Source organism: Monoraphidium neglectum, assembly GCF_000611645.1.
Source record: "Monoraphidium neglectum strain SAG 48.87 unplaced genomic scaffold scaffold01774, whole genome shotgun sequence".
NCBI classification, from domain to species: domain Eukaryota; kingdom Viridiplantae; phylum Chlorophyta; class Chlorophyceae; order Sphaeropleales; family Selenastraceae; genus Monoraphidium; species Monoraphidium neglectum.
Window position 1 is genome coordinate 1 of NW_014011854.1, and position 11,993 is coordinate 11,993.

The 11,993-nt window shown below is 64.7% G+C and overlaps 4 protein-coding genes across 4 annotated transcripts; 1 reads left to right on the plus strand and 3 right to left on the minus strand.

Annotated features, from left to right (window-relative positions):
- Positions 1-451: 451 nt before the first annotated feature.
- Positions 452-606, minus strand: MNEG_8977 (hypothetical protein; the record flags this gene model as incomplete). Its single annotated transcript, XM_014042548.1, has 1 exon — positions 452-606. A coding segment is annotated over one exon (155 nt), but the record flags the coding sequence as incomplete, so codon positions are not given.
- Positions 607-3,894: 3,288 nt separating this feature from the next.
- Positions 3,895-7,180, minus strand: MNEG_8978 (hypothetical protein; the record flags this gene model as incomplete). Its single annotated transcript, XM_014042549.1, has 4 exons — positions 3,895-5,769; positions 6,194-6,427; positions 6,842-6,983; positions 7,116-7,180. The coding sequence occupies 4 exons, from the start codon at positions 7,178-7,180 to the stop codon at positions 3,895-3,897; spliced, it is 2,316 nt and encodes a 771-aa protein (XP_013898003.1).
- A 1,162-nt stretch (positions 7,181-8,342) lies between these two features.
- Positions 8,343-10,445, plus strand: MNEG_8979 (hypothetical protein; the record flags this gene model as incomplete). Its single annotated transcript, XM_014042550.1, has 4 exons — positions 8,343-8,410; positions 8,667-8,706; positions 8,905-9,015; positions 9,441-10,445. The coding sequence occupies 4 exons, from the start codon at positions 8,343-8,345 to the stop codon at positions 10,443-10,445; spliced, it is 1,224 nt and encodes a 407-aa protein (XP_013898004.1).
- Positions 10,446-11,128: 683 nt separating this feature from the next.
- MNEG_8980 (hypothetical protein) lies at positions 11,129-11,344 on the minus strand (the record flags this gene model as incomplete). The annotated part of the gene is made up of 1 exon (XM_014042551.1): positions 11,129-11,344. A coding segment is annotated over one exon (216 nt), but the record flags the coding sequence as incomplete, so codon positions are not given.
- Positions 11,345-11,993: the final 649 nt, after the last annotated feature.

Here is an 11,993-nt window from a genome sequence, read left to right on the forward strand (position 1 = left end):
CACCCCCACCACCCGCCGCCCAAAAACCTGCCACGCATGACTTTGTCGCCGTTCAAATTAATCCGGCCAACTAAGACCACAGGCGTCACCCACGAGTTTTGGTACCGCAGCTTGTAGTAGAAGTACTGGCAGATCTTTTCCAGGATGGGCGTAGATATTTCTGGGAAGTTGATTGTCCCGAGCTCAGTCTCGGTGAAGGACCCTGGAGTGCGTTGGGGGGGTGCAAAGGCGACGCGCGCTTCAATGAACGCCAGGAGGACGAAGCGCCGGGGCGGCAGCTGGGGCTGGGGCTTGGGCAGCGCGGGCGGCTGGCCGGCCGCCTGCAATAACAGCGGCGCGGCCCCACCCCAGCGCCCCGCCGGCCGTCACGCCGCGGCGTGAGCAGCGGGCAGCCCTTTGGAATCTGTGATGGCGGCGGAGCGCCCCCCGGGTGGCCCCCCGGCTCGCCAACGCTGGGGTGCGCCGCTCCGCCCGCCGCCGGTGCTCGCCTTGGGAGCTGAGCATGTTGCGTATTGTGTTGGAGACGCAGGCGGCTTTGTAGTCTATGATGAACTCGAAGCCCTCCGCGCTGACCAGCTTGACGGTGTCGCGCTGTGGCGACGCCATGGCTGCCGCCGCTGCCGCTGCGGTCGCCGCCTCCGCCGCCGCTGCTGTTGCTACCGCCGCTGCTGCTGCTCCTGCTGGTGAGCGGCTGAGCGGCTGAAAAGAGGTACGTGCTGCCGGCGACTGGCGCCCGCCACGCAACGCGCTGCTGGCCTGTCGGACGCCTTGGAAGAGCCAGTGGCAGGGCTGCGGTTTGGCCTGCAGGGACGGCGGCGCCGGCGCGGTGATGCAGCGCGCGCGCAGAAACAAGGGGTGCAGTGGCACGAGTGAAGCAAAGCGCACTGAACTTGTTCGCAGACCACGGCCTGCGCGATCAGGTCGACCTTGTCGCTTTGTATTACTACTTTCTGCCACCTTTCCATACCTGTGTTGTCGGTACGCTGATGCCACGTTAGATCGAGGGTCAAGCGCGCGTGGTTCGCACTTATGATATAAGAAATGAGAGGTGTTATGTTACGACAGAGACCAGGACGCTCCGAGGCTGAGCGCAAGACGAGGGCACAGGGTCGGTACTACTGTGTGCCGGCAATGTGTGAGGCATGTCCGCCGCCCCCGATCTGCGACAGGGCACGTTGATCGGTGGGCCAGGCCACCTTCAAGTCAAGGCACCGTCTGCACAGGTGTTGTTTTGAAAACCACCAACCATCATCAAAGTCGTGGGAGAATTGGCCTAGAATGGCCGGACCTGGGGCTCCACAGCCGCCGTACCAAGGGCAGGACTCCTGCCGGCCGGCCGGTCGGACCGGCCGCGCAGCACATTACATTGGCAGGTCAAGCCTCGCAACATTGACACCCGGCCAGTGGCAACATCAAAATCCAGGGTATTGCGCAAGAAACTCATGAAGAAGTACGATGGCTAGGTTCTGGGAGCAACGGTATGCGAGGGCGCGTCACCTCTTTGATTGGTTTCAACTAGGTTTGCCGCGTGCACAGTGCAATTGACGATATAAATGTGTCAGAAAGTGAGCAGCGTGAGCACCATCTGGCAGGCAGCTGGGACCATGACAGCTGCTCTTCACCTCAGCCTCTTTTGGGGTGGCAGCTGCCACCTCCCAATTTCCTCGGCAACGCGTGCGGTTTGCACCAGTTTCGAGGGGGGTTTATGTGTGGGCCAGGGCGCTCTGGTTGCATTTGAGTGCCGTCGCAAAGCCGCGACGAGCTATGTTTCTCCTTCGTCACCACTGGTGGCCTCAGCTCCTGGCTAGTCAGCTGTCGCAGCAGCCTCCCCTCCACTGGTGCGCACCGCCTTTGACCTCTCATGATGATGCTGGCACGAGTTCGGGCGCCTGGTGTCATGGCACAGCCTCGGGCGCCTGGTTTTATGGCACGGCGCCCAGACATCCACGTGCAGCAGCACGCTGAAGTCTACGTTCTTTGTTGCTGAAGGGCATAGACCGGAGGAACACCTCAATTACCTTGGAGTTGTAGTCGCTCGGCTGTCACCGTCTTGTGGGGAAGTGGCAAGTGTGCGGCAAGCAGCAGAGTGATCAAAGCAAGTGGGGGTACCGTATCCCTGCCCATACCCTTTCCACCGGGACTCGTAATACAATTTACCTGAGCGCAACGGCGAGTCGATCAGAGCGGCGGGAGGGGCTTGACTGTTATGCGTATTGCGCGCCGAATCGAGACGGGTGCATCGTCGTCCTGGGGGCTGGTGTCACCTCACGGCGGCGGGTGACGCCGGGTTACGCGCTTCTGGCGGGGCAAGAGGTGACAGTTCGGCGACTGCAGCCTGGCGGGGGGCTGGATTGTTGAGAGGTTGGCGTGTTGATTGCCAGGTCTCATACGCATGGTTGTGCTGATGTTGAACCTGGTTTGGCTTGACGTGACAAGTTTCACAGCTGCCATTGATTGCTGTGCCTGCCAGTCACACGTTCCTCATAGCACACCAGGTCACCCGCGGCAAAACCCTGTGATGCGTCTGTCACCCAGCTGACTGGTAAGGGCCACCCCTAGGCATCAGCGCAAGCCCATGAAACTGTAAGGTGCTCTGCCCAGCCCCACCCTCCGCAGCAGGGACTATAATTATTGACGCGTTACCGTGGTTGCTGATGAAATGGGACTGCACAGGCCCCCAGAAATGTTGAAGTCGAAGTTGCAAGTTTTTTCACGAGAAGGTTGGGTGGGCTAAGTCAGGAAGCGAGAGAATCCTGCGCAAACACTCGGTTGAGTCATGACTGAGCAGCATGCTCCTGAAGGGCTGCGAAAATCGGATGACGCGCTACACAAGAAGGCAGCGAAAATCGCAGGAATGACACGCAGCGAGCCGTGTACGTGGCTGCGCATGCGCAAGCCGGACTTCAACACCAACACAGAACAGGGGGAGGACGTTTGCCTGCCGCGCCACCCGCAAAATCTGCTCCCCATCAGGCTACCATGCCAATGGTCCAAAGGGTCGTGCTTGCCTGCCCTCAAGACCCAAAAAGTCACATCATCCCAAAGTGCTTGGTCAGAGATAATGACTGAGAATATGGGCAAGTCGTACAGAGCAGATGTGTGCCCAAGCAGTGCAGGGGCGGCGAGTGCAGAGCTCGAGGTGAACGCGCCAAAGTCGAGTGGGGGCTGACCGCGCTCAGCAGCGGCCCGGCCCCCACTCCTTGCTGGGGCTGCCCCCGAGCTTCAGTGCAACCCATCCAAGGGGCGGTCCACACGATGCTTTCCTGAAAATGGCAACCAGTGCTTGGAACCGTCGATGGAGCAAGCAAGCGCCCCGGAGGTTTTGGGGCTGCACATGCAAAGCCCGAGGTAAAAGCGCCCAAGTGGACTGGGGGCGGACCGCGCTCGGCAGCGGCCCCACCCTGACTCCTTGGTGCGCGCGGCTGCCCCCCGGGCTCCACTGCAAACGGTTTAAGGGGCGGCAGACTTGCCAGCCCACAAAATGCAACGATCCAAGGGGCGGCAGGGCTGCCTGCCCGCAACGCAAAGTGCATCGTCAGGGATCGGCCCAAGTGCTTCAACCCTGAAAAGAAAACAAGGTTGGAGGGGAGAAAAGGAAGGGAGAGTGCACCCAAACAGCACTGAAGCGTCACGCAAGGAGGCCAGGACCGTGGGGCGCCGCAGAAGAGGGCGGGGCAGCGGCCGCATTGCTGCGGGCGGCGTGCAACCTGCAATCAGACCGGTGTTTCTCGAGAAACAAACACCAGTACTGAGCACCAATGACGAAGGTATATGCGACCCCAATTGTTTGTCACGTGACTATGTTGATTTGGGTTTGGCAGATGCAGCATCTTTATTTGGGTTCGGGAAGTTCTGTAGTCGGGGCGAGCCTCCAAAAAAAGGGAAGCGGTGTCATCAGTACGCTGCAGGGGCGCGCATGCACAACAGGCCCTTGAGGGCCGCCGTCGCCTTGCCAGCCTCCTTGCGCAGCTTGTGGGCCGCGCCATGCACGCGCTCCGCGGGCGTGCGCACGTCGCGGCCGCCGCGGACGGCGCAGGGGCGCTTGACGCCGCCGCTCGTGAAGAAAAACTCCTTGCCACGGGCGCCGTTGCTGGTGCTGGTCAGTGTGACCACAGCGATCACGGCCGCAGCGTCCGCCTCGCGGCCGGAGGCGGCGTCGGGCGCGGCGCATGCGTCGCCGTGCGCGCTGCTGCAGCTCACATCGTCAGTGCTGCAGGTCGCAGCCGCGCGTGCGACAGCGCAGGGCTTCATGGCGCCCGCCGTGGGGGCGGCGATGCCGGCGCCCGAGCAGCTGCCACCGCCGTGCTCGGCGGCAAAGAAGGCAGCCACGCCGGCGCACCGCAGCTTGCCGGGACCGCTGGGGCTGACGCTGCGGCTGCTGGCGCGGCTGGGGGCGCGCGGCTCCCCGCAGCCGTCCACGACAACCTTGATGGGAACTTCGGCCCTGGCAGCGAAGTCCGACACGCCGCACCCTGAGGCTGCGTGGCTCGCCGCCTCAAGCTGAACCTGCTGCTGCTCCTTCGCCTGCTCCGCCCCAGCATCAGGCACGCCGTCCAGGCTGAGCCGCGGCGACGCCGCCCGCGAGGCCAGGAGCTCGGCACTGAGGGCGTGCTCGACGCTGCCATCGTCCCCACTGCAGACGCTGCTGGCGCAGCTGGTGCCGCCGCACTCACCGCCGCCCCGGCTGCCCTCTCCCGCCAAAGCCGCCGCGGCGACGACCGCCGCCCTGCTGGCGCCCTCGAGCTCGGCGAGCCTCGCCTGCAGCGCCGCAACCTGCGCCTGGAAGGCCGCTTGCTCGTCGGCCAGCGCGGCCCTGAGCGCCGCAGCCGCCTCGTCCTTGCGCTGGGCCTGTGATTCGAGCGCCGCCACGCGCCCCTGGAGCGCCCCCTCGCGCTGCGCCGCCTCGTCGCGCGCGGCGGATGCGGCGGCGCGCAGCGCCGCCGACTCCGCGGCGTGCGCCGACGCCGCGGCAGCCGCCGCCTCGTCCTTGCGCACCTCGCGCACGGCGCCGGCCCGCGCCGCGTCCTCGAGCGCCGCCACACGCCCGTGAAGCGCCCCCTCGCGCCGCGCCGCGGCCTCGCGCTCGGCGCCCGCGGCCGCGCACAGCGCCGCCACCTCTGCGGCGTGCGCCGCCGCCGCCGCCGCTGCGGCCGCGCGCGCCTCGTCCCCGCGCGCGCGCCGGCGCTCCGCCAGGTCCGCCAGCAGCGGCACGGCCTCGCCGACGGCCGGCACCCAGTCCAGGCAGTCCGTGATGCCCAGGCTCTCGCCGTACTCACCGAAGCAGAGCTCCAGCGGGCTGGGCCGCGCGGCCGGGTGGGGGTCGAGGGCGGAGTCCAGGAACGCCAGCTTGGCAGGCCGCAGCGCCAGGATGTCAGGAAGGTCCCTGTGCGCGCGCGGCGCGTCTCTGATGCGCCGCGCCATCGCGGCGTCGTGCGCGTCGCCGTCGCCGCGCGCCAGGGCCGCCGCCGCCTCGGCCGTCTCCCAGGGGTGGCGGCCTGCCTGCACCACGGCCACCGAGGCGGCCAGCGCCCACGCGTCATACTCGGGGCCCACCAGATCGCCCAGGTATGACGGCGCGCCGCGGTCGTAGACAAACTTGAGGATCTCCCCGGCGGCTTCGGGCGGCGCGTAGCGCGGCGTGAACGCCAGCACCGCGCCGCAGCCCAGCGCGGTCACGCCGCCAAAGTCACACAGGCGGGGCGCCAGGGTGCCGTCCAGGCACCGGTTGATAAGCAATTGCTCGGGCTTCAAGTCGTTGTATGAGAAACCCTGCGGTGTGGACAGCGACGAGGGATGGTCTGAGCATGGAGCGATCTAGAGTTGTGCTGCATACTACGACGCCTGAGAATCATGCCTGGATTCGTGGCGGATTGCTGTACCGCAGGCTGGCTCAGCGTGCAACATCCCGCGTGTGCCAGGGGCAGAAGCTGCCTCCTGCTGTTGACGATGACTGATGGCACATGCTGCCTGCCGCGGCAGGCGTGGCACGTGCTGCATGCCGCGCAAGAGGGCAAACGCAAAGCTGCTGCCAATGCTCGAGCGGCGGCACGGGCAGCACTTGTGGCGAGCCGTCGGGTTTTTCCTGCCGCCCGACGCCCGTAGTTTCGCACCTACCCCGTCCCTGCGTGCCCGGCCACCCGCGACAGCAGGCGTCCCTTGCTCGACCCCCTTCCCTGCCCCCATAATCACGCACCTTGGCATGCAGGCCGGCCAGCAGCGGCAGCAGCGTGCGCGCTATCTCGTCGGTGAGGGCGTCGCGCTCCTGCCAGGTCAGCCCCCCGATCATGGGCATCAGCGCCTCCCCGCCATACTCAAACACCAGGTGCACGTGGGTCTCGTCCTCGTGCACCGCCAGCAGGGCCGGCACGCCACCTGGGTAGAGCACCTCGGGGCCAAGCTCCTCCTGGCTCAGGATCTCAGACAGCACCTGCAAGGAAGGGGAAGAGGGGGCGGGTGTTTTGGGGGTGGCCGTTGAGGGTGGGAGGGGGTGTGTGAGAGGCCGGTATTGCGTTCACAAGGTCCCGGGTGAAATCAAGTGATGGGCCAAAGGTTGTTGTGGGGAGTTGGGTGTTTGATAGGTCACGTGGCCACAGCTGACGGTCCATACTCGGCCGTGCAACAAGGCCAGCAGCGGCGCAAGCTGTGTGGCTGCCAGCGAGGGCTGCGCTTGCCCGCCTGCCCTGGCGCTGCATGGCGCTGCCCGCCGCGCTGCCAAGGCGACCCCACCGGCCGCTGCCTCCTCCCTGCCCCCTGTGCGCACTCCGTATGGCGCATAATGACCCCCGACGCTCCCAGCCGGCTGCGCCCGCAGAAGCCGGCCCCCGCAGCCTGCGCCCCTCACCTGGTCGACCAGCGCGGGCTGCGCGATCAGGCGGTCCTTGCAAAGCGCCTTGACAACCGCTGGCCTGCCGTCGGGCAAGCGCACCAGCCCCACCAGGCTGGAGCCTTCCTGGTAGACGGACCGCATGGCGCGGAGCTGGGACCTGCAAAGGGGGGCAGCGGAGGTGGAGCACACGCGTGCCATGGGCGGGAGGCACCTGGCCGCCAGGTTAGACTGCGAGCTGCTGATGGTACTGCCATACACCATGGCGTCAACAGCTTGGCGGGTGGCTCACCCTGGCAGGCTCGCCAGCACAGGGTCGCCACGCGAGAACAGCTGCGGAAAATTCGGGAGAGCCATGGCCGCAGTTTTATACACAAAATCACAAAACATTGTATGGTTCGACAGCGTAAACAAGCCATGCCATGCAGGGAGCACCGCAAAACCTCTTTGGGACTGCTTGGAGTTCAGCTGCCGCCGGATGAGGCACCTACCAAGCGGCTGTGCGCCTGGCGGCTCCACATGAGCTGCGGTTTTTGTTGCATTGAGCAAAGGCGATCCCAAAATGTCACAGCCTCACGTGTCATACACCTGATCAATGCCTGACGGCTGGCCTCACTGCTAGTGAGATTCAGTTCTGCTGACAAGGACCGCCCGCACCGATCGCTTTCGGATGCGTCTTGATTTTATTGTGGCCTGCCATGCACCCCAGCACATCCTACAATCGAAAGGACCTTTTCACTGTAAAACTCACACGAGTCATGCGGAGTATGTTACAATGGAATGCTCCACCTGCATCAAAAGGGCAACGGAGGCCACCTCACAAGCTGCGCATCACACACGCATCCTGCCGCCTCGAGCACGCACATCACTGCCTGGCAGCAAACCAACCAGACAACTTCCTATCCAGACAAACTGCAGTCATTCAACAACCCAAATTTCAGGGTGCACAACTAGCCTACCCTCCTCGACCCTGCCGAGTAAGGCGCGCGACGACCATGCCCTCATCCCCGACCTGACCCTACCCTGGCGCCAGGCACGCCAGCGTGCAGCTGCAGCCGCTGCAGCGAACGCGCGCGAGGAGTGAGCAATCACTCAAGCCGCGCGCCAACACGCGGCGGCCCGGCCCTGCCGCCCCCAAACCCCTCGCCTGCCCCCTCGGCGCCACTGGTGACACCCCACTCCATACCCTTCAGCCACAAGGGTCGGGTCAGGCGATGTATAAATGCCCTTTTATATGCTCGTAATTTTGTTCACGCAGCTGTGTTGGTGCTTACAGTACGGTATTGTGGGGATCTTCGCTGGATACGGGCCTGAAGTCGGTGACCCCGGCCCACATCCAGCCTGTTCAGGTGATCAGGATCGTCCATAACTCACACGCATGACCTGATTCATTCTCACCGTAGGAAGTGCGGGGCACGCACTCAAGCACCCCGCGGCCAATGCGCGGTCATCTTTTCGCAGCCTGGGACGCGTGACAGTCGAACGACGGCTCGATACCTCAACCCAGTTCATCAGAAGCATGTCGCACGTCCCCTCGGGCCTCTGCGCGCCCCTGGTGGTGGTGCTGACGGTGGCTGCCGCAGTGAGGTGCGGCAACAGCCGCTGAGCTGCGAGCCGCGCTTTGCAGTCGTAGGATGTGTGTCGGTCTGTGAGGGCATGCCCATCCAATGTATTTTTTGCAGCATGCTGGCAGAAACAACCCAGGAGCAGCCCCACACCGTCCGGTCAACATCTCTGCAGCGCTCCTGGGGCCCAAAAAATGCCCTCCCTGAAAATGGAGCACTTTGCCCCGAACTTACCCGTCCCGCGACCTGTGCCTGTTACCACACTCTCCACTCCCCAGCGCTCAGGCGGCTAAAGCGCCGAAGCCAACAATCGGCCTGGTGAGTTGCTGCTGAGCTTGGGTGCGCTGCGAGGCACTCATACGTACAACCTCGTCAGCACTGCTGGCAAGCAAGGAACCTTAGCCAGTCCCTGCAGCCCGCCGATCCATCCGACTAGCAGGTGTAGGCCTCTGGCTAGGGAGACCCCCAACACCATCCGGTGCACCTCCGTGCGTCCCCTCCCTGCCGCTCGAACAGTGCACGCCAGTGCGGGCACTGCTGAAGTCCTGCGCCCTCAAGTCAGCACCAGCCGTGAACCAGTTCTGCAGTGAGCTGCTGGCATCCCCCAACGCCACAGCAGACAGCCAGGTGCGCAGGCACGCTATGGAGTGCGGCTGCAAAGTGAATACACGCGCACGCACGCACGCACACACGCACGCATGCACGCACGCACATGCGCGCAATCACACACACACACACACACACACACACACACACACACAATCACATAATCACATACACGCGCCTGTGCATTCTGTGCCTGCAATGGGGCGCATATGTCACGCCCGTGCGCCCGCGTGTCAGTGCTGGGGGGGGATGTGGCGTGCATGCACCAGCTACGCCGTGACAGCCGTGACCAGTCAGGGCGCCCAATGCCCAGGGGCGCTGGCTGGGCGCGACACATATGTGCAGGCTACCAAATGTCTGAGAGCATGCTTTGAGTGACGTGTCGTGCTCTGCGTGACTCATCTGCCAACCCTTGACCCGCACATCCGTCACCCATGCCCTCGCAGGATCCCTCCACCATTCACATCGGCTGTGGGCTGGCGACAGCCGCACAACTCAGCACCGGCCTGGCTGCCCTGGAGTCAAAGGTCAACGCGTCCATGAAGGGGCTACCAGTTGCCGCCCAGGTCAATTCGAGCGCCACAGATGCGGCCTTGCTCCAGCTGCAGGCGGCCTTGGCGGCACTGCAGGCGCGGCTGGATGCGTTGAAGCCTCAAGTGGCATCGGCGAACGCTACTTTGCAGCAGCTGGCTGCCGCCACCAACGCCGAGGTCGCATTATTGAAAGCAGCCGAAGAGCAGCTGGCAGCCAATGCTACTGCAGAAATTGCTGCCATCAAGAGCGGGCTGCAGCTGCTGGCAGCCAACACCACGGCCGAAATCACATCGCTGCAGGCTGGCCTGAAGGCCATCAACGTGAGCGACTTCGTCCGGGTCGGCACGCCCATCAACGCCGCCACCCTTGGCGGCGTGGCCCCGAACGGCTACGTGCGTGTTCCCACACAGGTGGTGCTGTTCGCCCTCCCAGACCGCAAAACTGGCAGCCTCGGGGGCCGCGCCGGCGCCGACGCGCTGTGCCAGTCCGCCACGAGCCGGCCCCCTGGCTACTTGAACGCGCGTGCGTTCCTATCCTTTTATGTCGTCGGCAGCGCGACCGGCGACGCCGTAAAGGACATGCCCACAAACTATGGCGTCCCCACCAACCTGCCAATCGTGTCCGCCAACAATATCTTGCTCGCCGCCAACTGGGCGGCCCTGCTGAGCGGCTCCCCGCTGAACACATCGTTTGTCGGCGCCGGCGTTGTGCCTTCGGCACCACCCAACTATCTTGAAACCTATTTCTGGTTCGGCACGTATGCCGACGGCCAAGTGGCTAGCAACCAGTGCGCGGGTTGGACGAGCGCCGCAGGCTCTGATTATGGCAGGACGGGTGTCACCTTGAGCGCGTCGCTTGGGGACGGCGTCGTTGCAAATTGTTATAACGCCTTGCATGTGTTCTGCTTGGCGTTCTGAAAAAGCGATGTGGTTCCGGCATGTTGGAGGTAGTGGCCACAGCGTGTGGTGTCGCAGGGAAGGCGCACACACTGACCTTATGTTTGCCCTGACTGCCTGCGGTCGACCAAGGTGATGCCGTGTTGGTGGACAGCCTGCACGTGCAGCAACGACCTGCCACAGTCTTGCCGCATCGGCGTTGCAGCGCGCTTGATTGGTAAGAGCTGTTGCGTGCTGTGCCTTGTGCGCATTCGACACCAACAACAAAGAGAGCTTGACATTGATGCAACATCACAGCACGTTCTTTGCCCGCGCACAAGCTGAGCCCTTTGCTGAGAGCAGACAGGCGGCCGTAACCATATTGTAAATTGCCCCCTGTGCCGGCCGCTGTGTGCGCCGGGCTTCCGGTCGGCTGCCGCAGGCGAGACGCTGCCGTGGTCGAGCGGCGATCCAAGGGACTACTCGATCAGCAGTGCAGCTGTGTTTAGGGTTTGTAAGGATCCCCAAATTGTGACACCCTCAGCACTAAACTAAATAGTCAGAATCCATGGTTGGTTGCCATTCATGATTACAATGCCACCTGCAGCGGCCAAGCATGGGCCACTCAACGCCGCCGCGGCCCGGCACAGCGCGAGGCGCGGCACTTGCGGGTGTCGCCCCGGATGCGGCGCGCCGGCGGCGAGAGTGTGTGGCCCTCGGCCCCCTCACAGGGCCACGAGCTCCGCCTGCCGCCCCCTGCCGCGCAGCTGCTGCCGCGCCGCCAGCAGCGCCATGGGGTCCGCGCCGCCGCCCTCCTCCGCCTGCGCCGCCAGCTTGGCGCCCAGCCGGTCTGCGCACCACCGCAGGCGCAGCAGCTGAACAGCGAGCAGCTGCGGCAGGCAGCCGGCGCCGGCGGCCCACTTCAGGGCGCCATAGTTGGCCTGGGGTTTCAAATAGTTCAAAGGGGTTCCGCAAAGCAGTCAGTGTGCAGGTCACGCACGTCACCGGGGTGCAATCAAGAGCATGTTTTGCGGAACGGCCGCCAGGCCGCGAGCCCGCCTCTCCAGGGTGCCAGCGAAAACGGAGGGCTTACGCCATGCAAGCCTGGTGCACCGCCCCCCCAGACTGCCTGCGTGCCATCCCCTCCCCACGAGGCCGCTACCCCGCTCCTCTGCTCCCACGCCCATTCGTCCACCTCAATGCGCCGGCCCCACCTGCTGACTTCAACCCTCCGCCTCTCCCAAGCCAGCGAGTCTCCCCCCACCTCCTGCGGAACCAACTCGCCGCTCCCCCCAAAACCCAGCCCACCTCTCTCTCCAGCCACAGCCTGTCATTAGGCAGCCGCAGAGCCTCTCCCGCCTTGCCGTCCGCCCCCACCGCCGATATCCTGTCGATCCGCCACCGCGGCGCCACCAGGGGGTACGCCCGAAACAGCCCCACGCTCGCCTTGACCTCCAGCGCCCCGGACGCGACGACGCAGCGGTACGTCGCCCGCGGCGGCGCGCCCGCGTCGGCCGCGCCGGCGTCCGCCGCCGCCGCCGCGGCCGCGTCAGCGGCGGCCTCGAGCTCGGCCAGGCTGACCTCTTCGAG